General features: G+C 38.0%; 1 protein-coding gene and 1 long non-coding RNA gene across 2 annotated transcripts; both read left to right on the plus strand.

The window, feature by feature from the left end:
* The first annotated feature begins 7,259 nt into the window (after nucleotides 1-7,259).
* Nucleotides 7,260-7,849, plus strand: LOC147482400 (uncharacterized). Its single transcript, XR_015206844.1, has 3 exons — nucleotides 7,260-7,414; nucleotides 7,505-7,666; nucleotides 7,773-7,849. It is a non-coding gene; the product is annotated as an uncharacterized LOC147482400 (long non-coding RNA).
* A 7,693-nt stretch (nucleotides 7,850-15,542) lies between these two features.
* On the plus strand, nucleotides 15,543-18,630 carry LOC147482401 (putative pectate lyase 5). The gene is made up of 4 exons (XM_086576684.1): nucleotides 15,543-15,814; nucleotides 15,976-16,852; nucleotides 17,300-17,508; nucleotides 18,282-18,630. The coding sequence occupies exons 1-4, from the start codon at nucleotides 15,678-15,680 to the stop codon at nucleotides 18,514-18,516; spliced, it is 1,458 nt and encodes a 485-aa protein (XP_086432810.1). The 5' UTR covers nucleotides 15,543-15,677; the 3' UTR covers nucleotides 18,517-18,630.
* Nucleotides 18,631-22,784: the final 4,154 nt, after the last annotated feature.

Here is a 22,784-nt window from a genome sequence, read left to right on the forward strand (position 1 = left end):
TGATACGTATTCATAAATTGATGTAAATATGATTGTTGATACATCACTAATTATATATAAAATATTATCATGTAGGAAAATAAAAAAAATAAAAATAAAAATAAATTTTAGTGTTTAAATGATTGAAATTATTTAATAATCATAATAAATAATAAAGACCCGAATTAGAACCGAAACCGATAAAAACCCGTGGGTTTTTATGGTTTTGGGTTGGGTTCTATAATTCTCATACTAAAACCGTTGAGAACCGAAATCGATAAAACCACAAATAGTAAAACCTAAACCCAAACCGCTAAGACCCGACCCAAAACCGACCCGTTGGCACCACTACATTTAGTTAGTGACGAGAAATCCCCCCCTATAGAAACCATGCTGGTGCCAAATCCCTGGCCCACAAAGCAATTGCCCAAGGATAATACTAGCCAGGAATGCACATTGAAACAAAGAAATATGTTCTCAAGTGCGTCCAATGCCTGAAGTTTGGCCACAACCACCTTCGTCCAGTATGAGAGTTGATTAATATCGCCAGCCCATGGCCTTTTCATATGTGGGGCTTGGACATCATGGGACCAATCATCCCGCAAAGAAGGACAGAGCTGAAATATGTCCTAGCTGCAACAGATTACTTCACAAAGTGGGTCGAGGCAATCTCATTAGTGCAAATCAAAAAAATCAATGTCACCAACTTCATATGGACCAACATAATCACAAAGTTTAGATTGCCTCACACCTTAATCATGGACAACATATCGCAATTCGCAGGTAAGCAAACCAAAGCATTCTTACAAAAGTGGCACATCAACCAGGAGTTTTAAACTACTACAGAATAACACATATACCATGGTCAATAAGAACGTTTATACCACGGTTCTTCCAAAAACCGTGGGAAATACTTATATACCACAGCCGAAATTTCTTTGGTCATTGGTTTACTAGTATATGCCACAGTTACATGAAAACCGTGGGATAAGGCTGTGTTTGATAACACCATTTGTCACGGCAAATTGTGGCAAATGCAAAAAATCACCCATTTGCCGCTGTTTGATACATTTTTCAATCGGTGGCGAATTATATCCAAATTTGCCATATTCCTTGATTTGCCACCATTTTCATGGCAAAATTTTCTTTGGGGTGAGGTATGTAAAAGCAAATTTTGCCACGCCAAAACAACACACAAATTTTCCACCAACAAAAAAAAGAAAACCAAAAAGAGCCCGATAACATATTTCCAAAACCCAACCCACCTTTGCCAGTTCGCTTGCCTTCAACATCAAACCATTGAGCTGCAATTCTCTCACGATGAGTAAATCTCCTCATCTCCTTTAACAGGTTCGTTCCTCGATTTCTTCTCATCTCTTCTTGTATATAATTTTCTTATAATAATTAAAAGTAAGAGTGGGGTTATGTGTTTCATCAAATTTCATTGTGTCACAACTCATTTGGAAGTTTAACATCGCCCCATTTCAAAATTTGATATGTTTAGGGTTAGGGATTATTCAATTTGTTGACTTTTTAAGCTGAAACCATTGTAGGTTTCTTAGTTTACTTTCTCTGCCTTTGGTTTTAATTTGTCGATGAGTGCTTTGAGAAGTGAAAATATCGGCAGCCGGGTTTTCTTCTACTTGTACAATTCAAAGATAACTCAAATTTGTCGCTGAGTCTTTGCTGTGTTTCCATTTCTTTCTTGGATGACAAACCCTACTCTCTCTTTGGCCTTTCAAAGATTTTCTCATTTGCTGCTTCCAACGAGGTAAAACAATTGATATAAATTTCTTTGTTTGCTGTATTATCACTCAATTTCTCTGTACCATGTGGTCTATCATCATTTTGAGAATTTCAATCTTGAAGCAATGGGTGAAGCAAATTATTAAAATTCAAGCTACTTATGAGTTACTTATAGATGGGGAAAAACGAAGGCAATACGATAATGAGCACATAAATGTTGTATATAGTTGTTGTCATAAATTGTTAAATTTTTTGTAAGTACTGTTAGTTTCTAGTGTTAGACCTTTGTTTCCTGATTGATATATATATTATATGGATCGATTAGTTACTTAGCTAGTGAAGGACTCGTTAGACTTTTAATAAGTTATGAATAGAAAACTTGTTACCTTGTTGGGCAGCATATTCAGGGGGAAAAAGTGAAGGGTTATGGTTTGTATGTTAAGGTGAGTTCTAGGTGGAGTGAAGGGTTATCCTCATCTCTAGGCTTGTGCATCCTACCTAGTATATGAACACAGTATATAAACCTGACCTTATCAGTTTAAGGAATAAAGTAGTTCCCCCTACCCCTCACTACCAGATAATTTTCTGCTATAGATATTGATGAGTATGTACTATATCTAACACCTGGGCTTAATTTGTTTTTCTGTCATAGTCTACTAGATAATTGTAGAAGTCAGGGAGGCAGCAGAAATTTGGTTGAGAGGATCACTCAGTACACCTCCTCTCAGTTGCACTTCTTGTAGTTATTTATATGTTGTATTTCTATCTTCATGTGTGCAGTATCTTAATGTGTGCAGCGTTTACCAAATGACTTTGCCAAGACATATCTAAAAGAAGGGGTTCAGCATCTCACAATTGAAACTTCAGATGGGCGGACGTGGCCTGTTGTCACACCCCGAATTTCGACAGAATTCGGAAAAACATTATTTGTTCCCGACTCTTCGATCTCCGAGGTGTGACGCACTCTCAACTCCCAAAAACCCATAAACGCTTTAAATATCGCGGATAATAAAACCAATAAAAATTTTAACTTAAACAAAAGTCTTCTTCATGACAAAGATTCACAAATAAGATTAGGTTACAACTCTCCTTTCAATAACTCTTTAATAAAATTTACAAATGAAATACAAAAACATTGTCTAGACTGAAATTCTATATCACCTCAAGGAAAACAAAACAAATCCCGAGATGCTGTGCTTAACGCAAAACCACAAGCAAAGAACCACTCTTCGTCAACACTAAACCTGTCAAAACTTATCAACTATGTTCATTGAATGAACACACCCGATAAGCAAACATGCAAATCGGGTCAGCATTATAAATATGCTGGTGTGAGTAGCCCAAAAATACAACATATACTTATACCAATATATACACAAACCATACGGCAGTTAGTTCCTCCACCGAGGCGCCTTAACTTTCAACAACTAATACAACATCCTTAAGTACAATAATCTCGGCAGGTAGTTCCTCCACTGAGGCGTCTTAACTTCCAACAACTAATACAACATACTATACGCATCATAAATAAAGCATGTAGTTCCTCCATCGAGGCGCCTTAGGTTCTAACTAAACAAATAACCAACCAAACATATTACCATAATTAGATTATTTAAGGCTTTCCTTGCGTGTCCCTAAAATTCACATCGTATCTATGTCTTACCTAGTTTCCCTGGCTACCACAATCGCTACCCAACGCCGAACATGTACATCCACATGCCTCCCTTACATAATGAGTCACTCCGTGCGTAACTACCCTGAGCGGGATGCCGCACACCAGGTAAATCCTCACACGGAAGCCAAATCTATGTAAGTACTGCCACTATTCGGCATAAAATATTGCGCATCTCGTTCTATATTGCGAACGGAATAATCAAGCCACTATTCGGCTACGCCAGGAGGGCCATTCAGCTTTACTGAAACGCCAAAAAGGCCAATCACATTACTTACGCCCGAAGGCCATTCAGATTAACTGAAACGCCAGAAGGGTCAATCACATTACTTACGCCCGAAGGCCATTCAGATTAACTGAAACGCCAGAAGGGCCAATCACATTACTTACGCCCGAAGGCTATTCAGATTAACTGAAACGTCAGAAGGGCCAATCACATGAGTTGTGGTAGCTAGGTTCTAGGATTTTCGTTACGTAATTTATTCAAGTGTCATACATTAATGACTCATAATAATTCCACTATATCACGTGCAGGTCAATTACCTTATTGCACTAAGCCACAATATTTAGAAATATCTCCATATATATCATAACCATTTTCATTCTTTCACGTGCCAACATATTATTGCACTAAGCCACAATCCTGTGGGTAAATATCCACACATACTATACTATCTCATAGTAGCATCTCACATATAAAATAATGGAGTGTTTATACATTAATTTCTCCAAAACTATTGCATTTAATATATACATCCCAACATATCATATAATATCACAATTGCTTCATATTATGCGATATTTTTATAGCGTTTTAGGAATAATATATCTCCTACAGTTTCTATCTTATCACATGTCAAAAATACACAACATAAATGTCAAATCTTTCTTAGATAATGACTAACCAAATATGCAGGCTTCCACAGCATTTTATTACTACATTTGTCCATATAATATACAACATAAAACGTAGCACAATTAGACAGTCCACAGTCCACAATCAAAGCCCAAAATATATATGCTTTACACACTACTCACGTCAAATCTAAATTAGATAAAGACCAACCAAGTTATACAATATCCGACAACATTTTATTACTACATTTGTCCATATAATCAAATGTGTGAAAAACTGGAAAAGTCAACATTCCACGGTCAAAGGTCAAAGGTCAAAGGTCAAAGGTCAAAGGTCAAAGTCAACACATCAGTGTCAAGGTCAAAGTCAACATATCATGGTCAAAGTCAACATGTCCTGGTCAAAGTCAAACTGTCGTTTCCGTGTTCGACAGGTCCAGGGTCATAGCCATGGTTCATGGCTAAGGGCAAAGGTGCATGGCTCATGGGCTCATGACCAAAGTAATGGTTCGGACCCAACTGGCCAAGCCCAAACCTTAGAACCCGAAAGTCTAAACATAGAAAAACCCAAAAAGATCTATTTTAAGTCCTATGGACTGGCCCCAAGCAATATTAGAAACGGGCCCCAAAAACTTTAGACTGAACTGGCCCAAAACACCACTGAGTTCGGCCCGAAAAATCTTTAAATTAAACTGGTCCACAAAACAATCTAAGTTCTGGCCCAAAGACTTAAAACCAAACCGGCCCAACAACTAAACAAGCTAAGGCCCAAGCCTCAAGAGAAACCGACCCAGGCCCAAACCCAGGCCCAAGTCGTCATCTTCTCCATCAGTTCTCCTCCTCCTCCACCAAAACCGGCCACCCAAAAATCGGCCACCACTCTCCTCTTTATCATATCGATTTGACTCCCCATAACAAACCCAACAACATTAATGAAAACAAAAAACCCAAATCGTCCAATCCCAACATCACCAAAACTAGATCTGGAAGAAATTCCCACCGCCATTAATGACTTCTCTTCGAGCTTTGACAGCCCACCCAAATTTGACCTTCCATCATACATCAACAACCAAACCCACCATACAAAAACGCAATCAAAACCAACTAAACAACCACAAAGTTTTAAAGGAAAATCAAGGAGCATCGGTCGCCGCCATTAATGCTTGTTTCAAGCTCTTACGATACTCACTCGATGACCCACTACCACCATACATCAAACCCCCAACTCACAATACCAAATAATAGTTCAAACTACAAAAATGCCCCACCCTAGTATAGCAGTATCGACCCTTGGATCCGACCGCCATTGATGCCGGATTCCAAGCTTCGACATCACCTTACCAGCGTCAATACCTCATATCCAACACTCCACCACAGCCACCTAACCTCATTCAATCAACCAATCCACAACAAGCCTCAACGGTTTAATACAATCGACACCAAGTGTATAACCAAAAAAATAAAATACAAACAGTTACAAATCAGGTACAGAACCATTGTTTATATACAGGACCATTGTTTTGTGTGGGCGCGAGGGCTCGCGCTCCATTAACAGGCCCAAATCAACCTTCGACAGTTCAATCTCAAATATTCGGAGTTCAACAGATTTTAAACAGTTTTAATAACGATAGTTTTACCACTGACAGGACGAATATTAATACCAGAATAATTAACATATTTCGTGAGATAGAAACTAATCTACTCACCTGTATGAACAGCTCGACGAATCTTCCTAGTCCGAATTGTCACGCTCCACCTCTCCCAAGAAACCGACTTCTCTCATTTTTTTAATATTTTATTTTTCTCTGAACCCTATTTTCTAGAACAATGTGTTTATATACTTGGGTCCGAAACCCAAGCCCAACACCGACTCGGGCCCAAAAACCAGGCCCACATGTCCCGAGTCCAATCCAGCGAATTTTGAAAATAAATAATTTAATTAATTAATTAAATAGATAAAAATGTATTTTAAAAATACGGGCGTTACACCTGTCGTATCCTCCTCCAAAGAATACGGAAGTAGGCTAATCAAGGGCTGGAAGGAATTTGTTTTAGATAATCACTTGGAAGAAGACGATAAATGCATCTTTGAGCTTGTTGACAAGACACATAAGATTCTAAAAGTTTTTATTGATTGAGTATCTCGGAATCCCAAACAGAGTAAAAGAATTTCAGCTGACTCAAAAAGTCAAAGCTGCAAGTCTAGCTCTCTTGTTACAAACAGAGGGAAGCAAAATGATAATGCTGGAAAGAAAAGAAGCCTATTTGACTCTAAGAAAAAGAATGGCAGCAGATTGAAAATGGAGAAGTTGATGATAAAGTTGGTTTGCCCGGTTCGGGTTGTCATTGCACACATCTTGCCGAAGTTCACATCCGAATGGGTTGACGAGGAATACCGGAATAGGGACAACAGAATCGACAAGGAACAAGAAGTTGATCCACATTTTTATGACGAAATGGCTAACGAGTCGCGGTGAGGACGGAAAAGAAAGGCAAACCGTGTACTAAAGGATTAAAACTGCATTGTTCACTTCACTCCACTGCAGCAAAGAGAGGCGAGAAAATTTCTGATTCTGCCTTCGGATATAACAAACAGAGAAAAAGGAATTTATCTCCATCTAAGAGACCAAGCAGTCCTGTGAGAAATACAACGAAGCACGATAATCACACTGGGAAAAGTAGGAAGGTGTATGATGGTAATGAAAAAAACAGAAATGAACGAGTGAATAAAAGTCACTTGATGTTTGATAAGAATGCTAAAGAGGGTTCAACGGTTTGCTTGGAGCAACGAGCTGAGCTTGGTAATTATATTTCCCGATCTTGTGCTTTTATGATCCATCAATCACATTTCTTTTTAAAAGGAATTATGTTATCGTGATTGACACCAGTAGTTGTTTGCATCCCACAGAGTCTGTGACTAGAAGATCAGTCTCATTCCGCGAAAAAGAAAGAGACGTTTTAGAGGCCACAAATTTTACATCTAAAAACCCCTTCTGCTGGGTCATATGTCCGTGGGTGGCTTAAGCTGGTGAGATCCGTAAAATCAAATACTGATTGAGTCCTGCTGTTGAGGCAGTGCCACTTGACCAAATTGACGCAAGCCAGGTTCAGAAAGGACTGGCGGAATTAACCAGAAGCTGTTTGTTTAATTGCATACATGAGGTAAGCATATCTTGAAGGTTTTATTATTAGTGATTTTAATCAAATATTAGTTATTTAAATTTATTTATGACAGTGATTTTTTCCTTTTAGAATCCTTTACAGTGAATTTGTGAGCTGCTGCCGTGACATCGTTGGATTTGTTAATCCTTTATCCTTTACAAGAGCAGATGGAACTGCTAAAACTGAAATTATTGTAGAAACATTGCGGAATGCAAGTGCAAAGAAAATTGTTCTCATTCCTTACAATCCAGGGTAAGGACATAAACGATCATATCATAGTGTATTGTTTAAATTGATAAAACTATCAATTATACTGATTGTTTTCCATTCTTTTTTTCCCCTTTCTTTTCTTTCATAGCGGCCATTGGATTTTAATTGTCATTGATCTATCACGTATGTCTTTCATTTGGTTGGATTCGAAGCATGGTGAACCAAACCCAGATATAGCAATATATTTTAGGAGGTGAGCATAGTTATATTTTTTGACATATCTTAACATTTTGAGGTACTACCATAGTGAAGGTACATAAAGGATTAAATTAAATGAAGTACTAAAGACGTCTCCAATTAGACTTCCCACTAGCGATTGTGAATTAAATGTTTTGCATTTATCTTATTATGAAGTGCGGTCCTCACATTGCAAAGGGTTGATGGGAAACGAGTTCCGTTGAAGTGGGACAAGATCAAGGTAAACAAATCCTACACATTATTGTCTTTTTCTTTGAAAAGTATATGTTTACATATGTTGTGAGTCTATATGTTAGGGCCCATATCAACCAGGTGGCACAGAGTGTGGGTATTATACAATGAAGTTTACGAGGGAAATAGTAGAAGCTTGTTCAACAGGATCATTTGAAAATAAGGTATTCGAAAGTTTTGACAAACTTTATTTGGCTCAACGACTTCGCCTTATTCTTATATAGTAACTCCACATGTTGTGCTTTGACTCATCCAGATGAAAAATTTAGAACTGAAGGAGACATACACGCTAGATGAACTTGACGGTGTTCGACTCGATATTATTCAGTTCATCCAGGAAAATGGGGTGTTTCAGTCGGAAGCGAATGAGGATGAGTTTTAGCTATGTTCGGACCCCTCCAGCTTAATTTATGAGTCTTACCTTTTTAATTTATGAAAAGGAATTTGAAGCTAGTTTGTTTTCTTAGTGCACTCAAAAAATTAATGGAAGTTTTTTTTTTATTATTATTATCTTTTTTTACAATGTTTGATAGTTTATTGTTCATTTTGGAATTTGTTGGGAAGATGGAAATGTTGTATGTAGGCAGGCTGTGTAAATTTTGTTATGCAGGTTCGGTTTTTAAGTGGAAGACTGTTACTATATATATATATATATATACCACGGTTTGGCATAAACCGTAGTGTTTAGTATAGCTATATACCACGGTATTATAACACATACACTAATATAAACCACGGTTTCAATAGCTTATATGTCACGGTTCTGTTGACAACCGTGGTATATAATGGGCATACAAACCACGGTTCTTTGAAAAACCGTGGTATCCGTTAAACATATATACCACAGTTTTGCTATTATTATATACCACACCACCTATTGTCACGGTTGTATAACAGTGATAAATATATATATACCACACTTAAAAACAGTGGTATAAGTGTCATTTTGTAGTAGTACGCACAAAGCAATGGACAAGCAGAAGCCACGAACAAATCAATCAAATAAAATTTGCAAAAGAAGATAGAAAGAAATAAAAGCTAGTGGCCAGATCAACTCAAAATATTTTATGGGCATACAGAACAACAGCCCGACTCAGCACTGGAGAATCTCCTTTTACACTTTGCTTTGTAATTGAAGCAGTCATACTATCCGAACTAACAATCACCACCACACAGTCGGATGTCATTGAATTAGGAATGAATGACGACATTTTGTGAAAAGAAATCGACCTTTTAGAAGAAAGAAGAGAAAACGTTGCAATCTCCCTCGCTCATTATCATCAAACTATTCAACGATCTTACAATAAGAAGGTCGTACCAAGAGCATTCCAAGCAGGCGACTTAGTCCTCAAAAAGACACTGGAACCAGCTAAGCTAGATCCAACTTGGGAAGGACAATACATAATCCATAAAGTCGTAGGGAATGGGGCATACTGGATCAAAACTCAGCTCGGTGACCTGCTCCCTTGTCCATGGAACACAGCTTTACTCAAACAATTTTATCAATAATTCTTGTAAATAATGTTTCAAGAAATATGAATACAAGTAGCTTGTTTTCTTCAAAATTTTCTTCTATAGGAATTAACAAGCAACTACACTCATTATACGACCTGGGCAAACATTGATCAGTCCAATCCAATCAAAAGGACCCCTCAAAGGTCCACAAATCACCTTAATGCCTACAAAAGGATTAAGTGAATCAACTGTAATTACCACTCAATAGCTAGTTATCAGTTAAATCCAATCAAAAGGACCCCCAAATGGTCCACAAATCAACTTATGGCCTACAAAAGGTTTAAGTGATTCAACTATGATTACCACTCAAAGGTTAATCAACAATCAAATTAAATCCAATCCAAGGTTACCCCAAAAGGAATCACTCAATCAACTTACACACCTACAGGCATGAAGTAATCTAGGCATCGACTAGGTGCATCAATCAAAGCATGGACATATAGGTACGACCTGCAAGCAATAGGCGATCTAGCACTATACGCCCTACCACAACACACCTTAAGCAAGCCGTAAGATGAAGTAGGTCGTCAAATAATGAACAAGAAATCATGAAGATAGTCAAACTCATTTCAAATTCGTAGATAATCTCAATTCAAAGCAATTAAGTAAATTAACTACGTTACTTATTACCTAAATAGGTTAGACACTAGAGGCCCCCAAGTTATTCTGGGTAAAACAACCTCAGTATCTCCATCAAATAATAAGTTTGCTCAAACCTCTGTTTTACGACAAAACCCAAAATCATCAATTCACATGAGACATATTCTCCACATTTAGAGGGTCAATGTCCCGACCCTCTTCCACAACCTTATCAGTAGCTGATTCAACAGCGAGACTAGTTACGACAGCATGGACATTATCAGGTCGTTCAATTATCTTACCAGCACACAAGTCAGTTGACGTCTCAGGTCGTTTACTCGCATCTGCAGCAGTGCCTCCCACAGCACATGCCGCAACACCACTTTTGACAGACTGCTTCAGGGCCTTGTACTTCTGTTCTAACTCATTGTAATCTTCCACCATAATGTACACTTCACCACCCTCGATCTGGTCAACCAACTCATTGTACAAATTTTCAGCTTTTTCTACAACAGCCTGAGAGCACTTATACTCAGCAATCCAGTGCGCTACCTCAACCTGAGCAGAATCAAGAGATGGTTGCAACAAAGCCAGTTTACCGGACAAATCAACGACCTGAGCTCTCAAACTAACAACCTCAGCTCTTTCTTCTTCTTAGACAGCCACCATTCGATCATACAGCTTATTTGCACTCTCCAGCTCTTTCTTGTACATCTCAAAGATTACCGCCATTTCCCTCAACTTCTTATACCCATCCAAAATCTACAAAGGCAACAGAGAAAGTTAGAGTTCAATAGCTTACATCAACAAAACAAAGCTTAGATCGGATAAATACTTACAAAACAAAGAGACCAATCCATATCCTTCAAATTATCCTCCACATCCTTCCCCTCATCAAGCTCCTTCCTATCTCTATCCAGTAATATACTTTCGAGCAAACCATTGGCAATCAAATGTGACTTAAAGCAGCTACAATCACTATTTTTCACCAAATGGGACTTACGACTTATAGGATCGGTATAAGTAACCGTCCTATCCAGCAAGTCAGCCTTACCTTTCTCCTTCCCTTCATACACACTCCCACCCCATTTGCATCTCTGCATAATATGCTCAGCATCACTAGCCTTTCTCTTACCCTTAGCATCCCTCCCAACAATATCCACCTCCAGCTCCTTCCAATCCATTCTTTTTAGAGGAGCCCGACCTGAGGAAGAACGTTCACCCCTAGTAACAGGACGTTCTTCACTTCCAGACTCAGGTCGCATCCTCCTAGCCCCCTTAGGCTCGCCACCTTCAGTTCTCCTCTTTAATAGAGGCCTCCAAAATTAAGGGGGAACATCACCACTTCCTCCATCACTTCCACCTCAACGTCCACCTCTCTCTCTATCATTTTCACCTCCCTCCACAGGTCGTCTAGCCATAGGACGACTATCAGAACCTCCTCCAACATTTCTAGTCCCAGAAACAGGCCCCCTCCTTTGATCCTCTCTTTCCATCTCAGTATCCGAACTAGAGTCAGAGACTTCAAGAATCAACTTTCGGGCCCTCTTTTTTTGCTTAACCTTCTTCAAGTTGATCTTCTCACCTCCACGCTTCTTGAAATAATGCGTAACCTCTCCCAAAATAGATTGTTTCTTCGCCCAACTCAACCTAGCAAACTCTTCTATAGCCCCGGTGTTCGAAAATCACGGATGCAACGTTTATATTTTCCACGAATAACAACCTCGCAAAAATCATAACATTGTCATATCAGCTGACCTACATACACAACGACCTATAACATAACGATCTACTGTTCATTTTTATAGTACGATTCGCCAACTCCCATTTAGAAGCACAATAATTACCAACAACCAATAAAGGCATATGCCCCCAATCCTCCTTACTCACACCCATAATAACAGGAGATTTACCCTTCATCACCTAGAAACTAAAATTCAAAGCAGCCGACCTCTTCACAGAAAAGTGCTCAAGCACATCCGATAGACAGATGTTATAACTCCCATCATTCAACAAATCTAACATATGTAACACCCTCCAACTATTCCCCACGAACTAACAAGGGGCTGTCCCACAGAAGTTTAGAACCTCCAAAGTAAGACATGAGAACGGTAGCCACAGCCTAGCCTTCATTTGACCATAACAAACCACAACACTCCCATCTCGAGGAACGTATTCCACGCCAAATACATTCCTCTCTCCACTCAGGTCGTATATTATCAGGTCGGACGTTTCCACACCAAACTCCCCCCTAAGATCAGCAATATTTCCCACCAACCCAGCAACTCATCTCCTGTCATCATCTCCACAGACGAAGACAAAGAAGCCCCTTCTTCACCACAAACCCTAACGCCACCACTTTCACCACTCATTTCCCTTCCCCTCGATCCACTCAACCTCACCTCACCACTCGTACTGTTAGAAGTAATCAACATTTCAAAGCTTAACAAAAGAAAAACAAATCTTAAACCAAACAAGAAAATGCACCAGGTAGCAAAAAGTTTCAATTTTTTTTCTCTTTCTTTCTTTCTCTTTTCCTTTTTTTTTTTCTTTCTTTATGCTAAGCTTTGTACGCTTGACCTGTAGTCGAGATCATAATTAAGATACGAAACCCCAAACAGGACAAACGATTGCTTTTCCCAGAAAACACAATCATAACTAATATCACACGTTGCCCACAAAAACGACGTAATTTGGGGCCCTGGGTTAAATCCAAGCCTTTCTTCCCGCACAATTGCCAAACCACTCATTTTTCAAAAAAAAACCACCAGCTGTTGCCCACGTGTCACCCAATCCTTTATTACTTTCTTTCCAACTTTATTTTTTTTTTAACTTTTTCCTAAAAAGAGAAATATAAAAAAATAAAGAGGGTTGTGTTAGTACCCTCCGTTCTCAAACCTGTCACTACAACACACATGTCTAATCCGCCAGGTCATATCCACACAACTCGTATATCACAAGGTCGTACTACGCCACAAGGACGTAGTTACGACCCAAAACCAAGACGTCCACATACCAGATACAGGCATATATGGAACACAATGGATCTGCAACGGTTTTGAAGATCAGTCAAAGCACCACATAAGGAGACATTTACTTTGTAGCGATAGAAGTAATAGCGAATCATCAAGGGAGCGCAAAATATCGATCTGCACTTAACAACGGTCTAGAGCAAATAAGAAAAGTCAGCTCAACGCCTATAAATAGAGAGAGATGAACTACATAAGGCTTGATTCAGGTTAACCTAAGGAACCTGTTACGTAAGCAATTCTTCTCCAAAGGAAGAGCACAGCCATTTCCATCTAAATCTTAATCTCAGTTTGTAGACAAAGCTACATACCAAAATAGAACTTTCTTGAGCACATGCAAACCATATTAGCTGAAGATGATGATGAAGTATCTGAAAGTGTTGGGAGTTCTTGAGAGTGATATGGTGTGAGTGAACGTTATTGTTCCTGTCATGCTCTGTTTCCAGTTTTTTTCATGTCTATGTTGCAGTGTTGTTCTCAGTTGATCTATTAATGTTTTTATCTATTAATGTGGTTTGTCTATTAATGTGCTGGATGATTCTAATTGAAAGACAAACATAAAATATTTCCATTCACAAATTCTAAACTAAAAAAACCAAACAAAATAGAGGATTTCACTTGAACCAAGTACAGGAAAGTAAGCAAAGAGAAATACAATGATCAACGTTTTAATATCAAATCTTCCCCTCATTAGAGCAATCTCCCTCCTCAATTGTTCAATTTGTTGAAGTTTAGCTTTAGTTACCATGGGTGGATCGATCCACTCGAAGTATCCACATTTTTCAGGATAGAATCGACAACCCAAGAATCTCCTCCCTGGATTTTTTTTATGTTCTTGAAACTCTCATCATTGGGTGATACCCACAAAAACAATACTTGCCGCCGGAGTTCACAAAAGCAGCAGACATTTGGAGTTGACCTCAAAAAAAGCAATTTTGAATTAGACAATTACATAACCCACAATATCAATTAAAGACACCATATAACAAAAACACTTGAATGTTAGAGAAAATCTATTCAATTGAAATAAACTTGGAGAATATATATATATAGTACGTGAAGAAGATGACTGTTGGAGAGAAATGGAAGATGGGTTAATTGCAGAGATGTCGCATGCTGACCGTTGGATCTGATGTTGTGGGAAAGTTAGTGTCACGTGAGGAGTGTGTGGTTTAGTTAGTGATGATGTGGGTTACAAGGACACCTCAACACTTGCCCGACCACTTGCCAGGTGTAGTTTGATTGGATTACAAATCATTAAAATGAAATTCTATGCATGAAAAAGAAGTTGTCACATCCTCTTTCAGGTACCGGAATTTTGTGTCCCAAACATACCTGCTTGCGCTCTTCAAGTGCAGGGTTTAGAGCATCTTTAATGGTGAGACCTCTTGAGCACCAAGCACCAAATTCTTGAAAATTTGGTGTTTTTCTTATTTAATGGTGAAACCTCTTGAATACCAAACCAAAAAAATACCAAACCAAACCCCAAATCGGCCAGAATTTAGTGTTTGCTTTGGTGTTGAACCAAATGTACGGCGCGGTGTTTCGAACACCGCATGGGCAAAAACACTTTTTCATTTCTGGACAAAAACAAGCCTCTATTGTGGGCTTTTCTCTCGCGGTGTTCCGAAAGCAGCGGCCGTGTTGGGCTTTATTTGACGCGGTTTTGGAAACAGCGCGACGTATATTTGGTGCTCACTTTTTGATGTTTCCACTGAAGTTGTTTGGTGTTTATTTGGTTTGGTGTTGGTTTGCTAAAAAAAAATTGGTGTTTTTTAGGTCTCACCATTAAAGATGCTCTTAGATTGGCTAAAGTGAACTTCAGGCCTCCGCTAATGATCTTCGACAAGTTCAAGGGTCATAACTGCCTTTTTTTTTTTCCATTAATAACCCTAAGAAATGTCATGCTAATGTGGACTGAAGCTGTGATATCTCCATTAATAACCCTAAGAAATTCTATAAACAACTGAATTTTTTTGCCCTAACCAGCTGAATAAATTAAATGCCGACACAAATGCTCAAATTCAGATCACGAAATGACTATGAGAAGGATTTGTGGAGTTTTAGAGCTTGAACTGTGGAGAGTGTGAGAGCTAGAGAAAGATGAAAAGTAGAGAAAGAGAGAAGTCTCTCGTTCTTCTTCTTACCTCCCTATGTCTTCTTGCTAAAAAAATCATAAACTATATCCGTTAACTACTAAACACAATCTTTTCTTGCTAAAAGAATCATAGTCCGTATACACCTTACTTAGTTAGTTACTATATATGAACACAACCTTCTTCTTTCAAAACGACTCAAAAACCCTAAAACCCTGTATCCCTTAATTATAAGTACCATCTATATATATGGACGCAACATACACTCTCAAATCCCATCTTTTCAAAGTTTCTTCACCTCACATTTTGACAACAGCACCTTTTAAGTTTTAACAACCAACCAAGATGCTTCATAACATACACTTTCTCTTTATTTGTCTCTTAATAAGCTGGCTTGCAAGTGAAGTTAAAGCTACACACTTAAACTTCACTCTTCCTAATCAATATTCTGACCCTGAAGTCATTGTTCACGAGCTTCATAGGTAATAATGTTTACTCCGTTTATTTTGGTGTTTAATACAGAGTACTCTGATTTTGTGTTTTTTGACAGAGAGTACTCTGTTTTTAGGGTTTTTTTTTAAAAAAAAAAATTTAGAAGGTTATTTTCAAATAGGTGAGAGTTAACTTTTTATTACTATTGCAGGAGAGTGAATGAATCAGTTTCAAACAGAGAGATTTTGGGTGTTTATGAGAAAGATAAACAACCATGTCAAACGGGTAACCCGATTGATGATTGTTGGAGATGTGACCCGAATTGGGTGAGTTGGGAAAAGTACCGTCAAAAGTTAGCAGATTGTGGAATCGGGTTTGGGCGTGAAGCACTTGGGGGAAAAGGAGGTGAGATCTATGTAGTAACAGATTCATTTGATCCTGACCCGGAAAACCCAACACCGGGTACACTCCGTTTCGCTGCAGTTCAAACACAACCCCTTTGGATCATTTTCTCAACAGGCATGACCATAAATCTTAAACAAACGTTAACCCTCAACAGTTTCAAAACAATTGATGGTCGTGGCACAATTGTTGACATAACTGGTGCTGGTTGCATATATATGTCACAAGTGACTAATGTTATAATACATAACATACACATTAATCATTGTACACCATCTAAAGGATCAATAAATTCGGACGGCGATGGGATTACGATCAGGGGGTCCCAAAATATATGGGTGGACCATTGCTCTTTATCAAGTTGCACTGATGGTTTAATTGATGTCACTGAAGGTTCCACAATGGTTACTATATCAAATAATTACTTTTCAGATCATGATAAGGTTATGTTATTAGGACATAGTGATAAGTATGATGCAGATAGAGGTATGCAAGTTACCGTTGCATTTAACCATTTTGGTAAAAATTTGGTTGAAAGAATGCCAAGGTGTAGATGGGGATACTTTCATGTGGTTAATAATGATTATAGAGAATGGATAGAGTATGCAGTTGGTGGTAGTGCAAGTCCCACTATCAATAGCCAAGGGAATCGATTCATTGCACCTTCAAATCCAAATGCCAAAGAGGTAATTTTTTGTCAAACGTATATTTCTCTTTGAAGCTTAATACTTGTACAGTATATTTCTTTGTCCGGTACTCCCGTGTAGGTATCGTCTTTCTTCAAATTTGGATGTCAAATTACATTAGGTTGGACGGTTGGTCCCTGGGTGGTATTCCTACAAGTCTGCAACTCAAATGATCATTTACCATTTTTGGCGAAACAAATTTAGCACATGAAATGAAAGAAATTGAAATACTTAGATAAGTAATGCAATTCGGAAGGAACTAATAACAGGAAGAAAAAAAATGTGTTTGATAAGAAATGATGAAATCATCCAATCAGGTTTACCTCTCATAGGACGATCGATTATGTGGTCCTACTGATCTTATCAGAATATGAAACTAAAGATTCTTTGACTGAAATTTTGAGATAATCGTTATTATAACTGATCTCCGTGAATGCATAAATGCAGGTGACTGCACGTATCAACGCAAACAAGAGTGAATGGAGCAAATGGAATTGGAGGACCGATGGAGATATTATGGTGAATGGGGCTTTCTTTGTGCCTTCTGGTGATGCGAATGGAAATAATTATGCATTGGCTTCTAGTTTGGAGCCCAACTCAGCTGGACTAATCGACCAGCTTACCTTGAATGCAGGCGTGTTTGGTGACAGTCACAGGTATGCTTTTTTCCCTATCAAGAACACTTTTCAGGGCACGGTTATGTAGTATATGTTCTCATGCATGCCACTTATAATTTACAAAGCACCTGGAATTCCTCCTTGTTTTCCTACCCCAATTGAGTATAGAAGAGCAGGATTTCGAAACTGTCTCCAAATATCAGCCTCTAGGAGGATGTAAATATTACCCATAGGACGGGGATCCATGGAGACCCAACCCTAATGGGGCAGGTATGGGGGGTGCAAAATGACGATAGGTGTCTTACCCGACCCAACCCTAATTAAATATGTATTGTATATAATTTGCATATATTATTTATATTATGTATATTTATCAAAATATTGCAAGAGAATAAATTAAACTCGATACCTCATTTTTAAAACCATGACCATTTTTCCAATAGGCTAATGCTAAATCTATGAAGGTCTTTAATATAAAGAAGCAAAATCGTTTAGTTAGGTGGTTATACGTATAAATTTTTCTTTTGTTAAGTTGGTTAATGGTGGGGTAGGTATGGGGAATCCGGTATCCTGATGGGGCCGGTATGGAGAATCCCCGATTACCTCTCGAGTGGGGATGGGACGGGTACGTACAGAGTAAAATTGAAGTCCGGAATGGGGATGGGGATGGCCAGCCCGCCCCTGCACTAAAAGAGTTACAAATATTGGTTGGACACTACAACTTGGTTTTACCTACAGTGTACCCTATTTAAAGTCAAGCTATCTAGTCCATCATGAAATTTATAATGCCTTGTTTTGATTTCTCTGGTCAGTGATCTTGTCCCCAATCAATCATCACAATCCAATGGAGGCGGGGGTGGTGGAGGAGGAGATCCAAGGAATCCCATTAACAATCCACCGCCAGGGTTCAATGGAGCTGGGGGAGGCGGGCAAGGACATCCAAACTACGGCGGGATTATTTATAGTCAAACTCCAGCATCACCTCCTATTTGCAGTTCTCTTATAATTTTAAGTTGTATATGGATTGTTTACATGATCAAATGGTAAGAGAGGAGTACTTTAATATTATCATTTTGATAATCACATAGCTAGAACATGAAAAGTCATACAGAGAGAAGTTCAATCCTCTTCTAAATTCCTTGCAATATGAGATTTTGTCCATAAGATCATTTTTGCCTCTTGGTTTATTTTTTTAAATTTCCGTGTTCTTCAGTGTAGCGAAATTCATCAAATGATAGTTTACAACAAATCAGTCCACTTGAAGTGTTTCTTAAAAAACTATTAAATTGCATGTTAATGGTGATGCTAGGAGAGTTGTGACATTGATATATTGAGAGAAACCAAGAAGAAGAACAATGGAAAAGAATAAAGATTGATTGATTGAGAGAGCTGGCTTGAAGATATTGATTAGGGTTAGAGATTGAGAGTTATAGTTCTCTACCCAAAGTTACATATTTATACTAGCCTACTTTGGGTGTGAAATAACCGAAAGTATGAGAATATAAACTACTAGATACGGATGAGTTTGACCTATAGTCCACACTTATAGAAACGTGGGACTTTACATGTCAATTACGTATAGGGCCTATTCTAATACTCCCCCTCCAGCTATAATGCCGCAAACTATGCAAATTGCACCTTGAATGGCAGAAATAAAAGATAAGAATATAGCTCCCCCTTTCGCCTAGAGCTGCCTTTAGTTGAAGAACTCAAACAACTGTTGAGACAAGACGTTCTGGAAAGTGAAACTGTCAGGCAATGGCCTAACCTGAAGACTGAAGTTGTACCACAGGCACAAACTGGAAATATGAGTGCATTTTAGGTGTGACTGCAACCTAAGATCGAGATGAATTCTAAATAGTGTAGTGATGGCGTAATTGTAACCTGAGAGATTAATATTGAATAGTGTAGTGATGATGTGACTACAACCTAAGAGTTGAAACTGAAAGCTCGTGCTTTTAAGCCAAAGAGCTCAACAAGAGATAGTAAGAGTCAATGAAATACCTGAGTACTTGGCACCACGTACTGCGGCATAAAAAGAATCAAAACCTGAAAAGCTGAACTATCAATGACAACAACATATAATAAGCTCCTCAATAAAAAGGCTAAAACATAAAGCCGATGAAACACCATAGAACTCAAAACCATGACATTAAAGGGAGTCAAACCTTTAAAAACGAAAGAACTTATCAACCAACCAATAATCAGGAATTCTACCAAATCATATTAGTTGAGACGAGGAGAAATTGCTGAAGAATATGGAAAACTGGACCTGAATACCTGAAGTGTGGGGGGGGGGGGCACGCCCTCTGATCTGCCTTTGGGAAGAGGCGCACACCGTCATATTAGAACTAGTCGGTTGAATTTTGTGGAGCCGATTGAATTTTGTGAACAGTATCGGTGAACAGTACAACGAATAGTACCGTGAACAATAAAGATGAACAATACTGTGAGCAATAACCTTAGAATATAATAATCGAATCAACGAGAACATCACTAGATCTGCTCGCTGGAAAAGAAAATCTCCAACCGAGAAAGAGAAGATTAGATCAACAAACATCAATAGAAACGAACTTTTTCATACGGATGAGTGCAGCTTATGATTCGAAACAGAAGAACTTCTTCTTGTGAGAAATATTGAAACTTGAATTGGATGTTGAAAATTGAAAAAGAATTGATTTTTTTTTTGAGAGATTCCTCTCCTAGCATACCACTAAACATTGATTTGAACCTGACGCTTTAATACCATATTAAATTACATGTTAATGGTGATACTAGGAGAGTTGTGACATTGATATATTGAGAGAAACCAAGAAGAACAATAGAGAAGAATAGATATTGATTGATTGAGATAGTTGGTTTGAATATATCGATTAGGGTTAGAGATTGAGAGTTATAGTTCTCTACCGAGAGTTACATATTTATTCTAATCTACCTTGGGTGTGAAGTAACCCAAAATATGAGAATAAAAACAACTAGATACGGATGAGTTTGACCTATAGTCCACACTTATAGAAATGTGGGACTTTATATGTCAATTACGTATAGGGCATATTCTAATACCGTGAGTTTGATTAAAAAAAAAAAAAAAAAACCCCAAACCAACCAAACAAACAAACAAACTTGACCTTCCATAAACCAACCAACCAAACAAACAAACAAAACCAGCCTGATGTGTTAGCGAGTTGGATGAAAAGAAAATCTTGTGGCCCCAATTATGTTTGCATATATAAGCTTTACATGTTTGCTGCATGGCTAGCTTTCCATTAAAGTGTGGAGTAGTGTGGTCTTCATATAAAACAATGTTACCCCTTCCAGTGGCAGAGCCAAGGGGCTCAAGGTACACCCTGGCGTACCCTCACTTTCTAGAAAAAAAAATATATACTTTTCTCAATACCCAAAAAACTTATTGGAAAGCTGTAAGTTTCAAGTTAAACTTTCTTCAACACAACATTCCATCAGTTCAGTTTGTATGCAGAAATATATTACGAAATGTTAGAAAATCTAGATCAACAATTACCCATTTGTATCTGTTCCATAACCCATAACTCATTAGGTTCATCTCTACCCAAAAATACATCATCTCAAACCCAATTTCACATTAGATTACCTCATAAACTCATGTGGTTTATCCCCAGAATCAGCTCTCAAAACTGACGCAGTCCTCTCTCTCTCTCTCTCTCAAACCTATGGCCTCATTGATGCCCACATCTCAAAGACCATTGCCAATCGCCTCTCAGTACTCTTTTCTAATCTTGATAAAATTCTAGAACCCAAGCTGAAGTTTTTCAGCGACCTTGACATTACTGGACTCAATCTTGGAAAATTTATCTCGTCCAACGAATTGTCTTGTCAAGGAGTTTAGAGAAACAAATTATTCCTTCAGTTAGTTTCCTTAGGGGTCTACTTCATAGGGGAGTTGGCTCCTCCATGAGGCAGAAACAAGAATGGGACAGAACATAGCAAGCCTAAGACACCATGGTGTACCGGCCGGAATCAAATATATTAGAGTTCACAATGATTAGATTCTTTTTTTTTTTTTATACACTTATTATTGCTACCTTTATATATGATTTTTGATGTTCATTTTATACTTGTTTTGTGATCGGATTTGAAATATTAGTTGAAAAAATGAGTGTTTTTTTTTGTATGCTTGGCTGTCGGGGTTGGCTCACCCCCCTCACTCAATTTCCTCGCTCCGGCACTGCCCCTTCATCTTCAATTCTCAATCTATGTTTGCTTTAATTTCGTTCTTTCCTTATTCACATTCCAAAGATAAAACTCTTTTGATCATCTCGAGGTTCTCCTTGGTTGATAGCAAAAGGAAAGAAACCGGATTGCATGGAACCTATCCAATTCGATCATTACACCTGCCGTGTGCTTAAGTTCTAAAGTAATAGCGTTTATTTGTATTGAAATATTTTATTTACTTAAGGTTTAATCAACTTCAATTGCTAAGTGACAATTCCTCTATACTCCCTAGTTCCATAAAATTTTGAGGTGAAAGGAATACATACAGGATTCTTGAGTATATGTAGTTATGCACATGATTCCGATCTTGTCGCTCCTTATAAGTATTCTAATGGCCAAAATTTGAGGTCTCACAAATAAATTTTAATTGTACAAACCATTATCATGATTATGCTAGCACTCTAAAAATCGAATTACAACTGATAAGAAATAAGTCAATATATATCGGATATGGCCATCAACTATTTTAAAAATCAGTTTGAAAATTCGGTGTTGAATTGAAATTTTTGTGTCAAGTATTGAGGGTACCCAAGTATTGACGACAGACTATTTTCTCCAAGAGATACAAATTGTTAATTACCAATATATAGTGGTCGAAATTCGAAACAAAGATTGTTTCAACGGCTAGGGGCGGATCCAGAATTGCCACTCAAAAGAGACTGCTACAACTAACATACACCACAAATATCTAAGATTACCATTTAAGGGGGCTACTACAACTAATATACACTACAAATATTTTTTTGAGAAATTATATACACTATTATAACTAATATTTTTTTTTTTCGACAGAAAAATTAGATGTGCTGCAGGCTGCACCCCCAAGATCCGCCCCTGTCAACGGCACATACTGAGATTTTGGTCTATTATGTTATTGAAGGCCATTAAACATGACAGTAGTGGTACTCCTTTCATATTAGCTTTCCTCATCAAATAAATTGTATCACAAAAATGATTCGTCATGTAGTCCAATGTGTGAATCAAATCATAAAATCCCCAATTTTTCCTATATAGCCAAGGGTCCGTAAAGCCAAAGCAACAAGACAAACTTTCAAGTTTTAAGA

Source organism: Coptis chinensis, chromosome 8 (assembly GCF_015680905.1).
Source record: "Coptis chinensis isolate HL-2020 chromosome 8, ASM1568090v1, whole genome shotgun sequence".
In the NCBI taxonomy this organism is placed as follows: domain Eukaryota; kingdom Viridiplantae; phylum Streptophyta; class Magnoliopsida; order Ranunculales; family Ranunculaceae; genus Coptis; species Coptis chinensis.

What these genes read in the sequence shown, in the direction of transcription:
- LOC147482401 (XM_086576684.1), top strand. Translation starts at nt 15,678, where the DNA reads ATGCTTCATAACATACACTTTCTCTTTATTTGTCTCTTAATAAGCTGG. An exon ending in ATTGTTCACGAGCTTCATAG is followed by an intron (nt 15,815 to 15,975) that starts GTAATAATGTTT and finishes TTACTATTGCAG; the next exon opens with GAGAGTGAATGAATCAGTTT. An exon ending in CAAATCCAAATGCCAAAGAG is followed by an intron (nt 16,853 to 17,299) that starts GTAATTTTTTGT and finishes GCATAAATGCAG; the next exon opens with GTGACTGCACGTATCAACGC.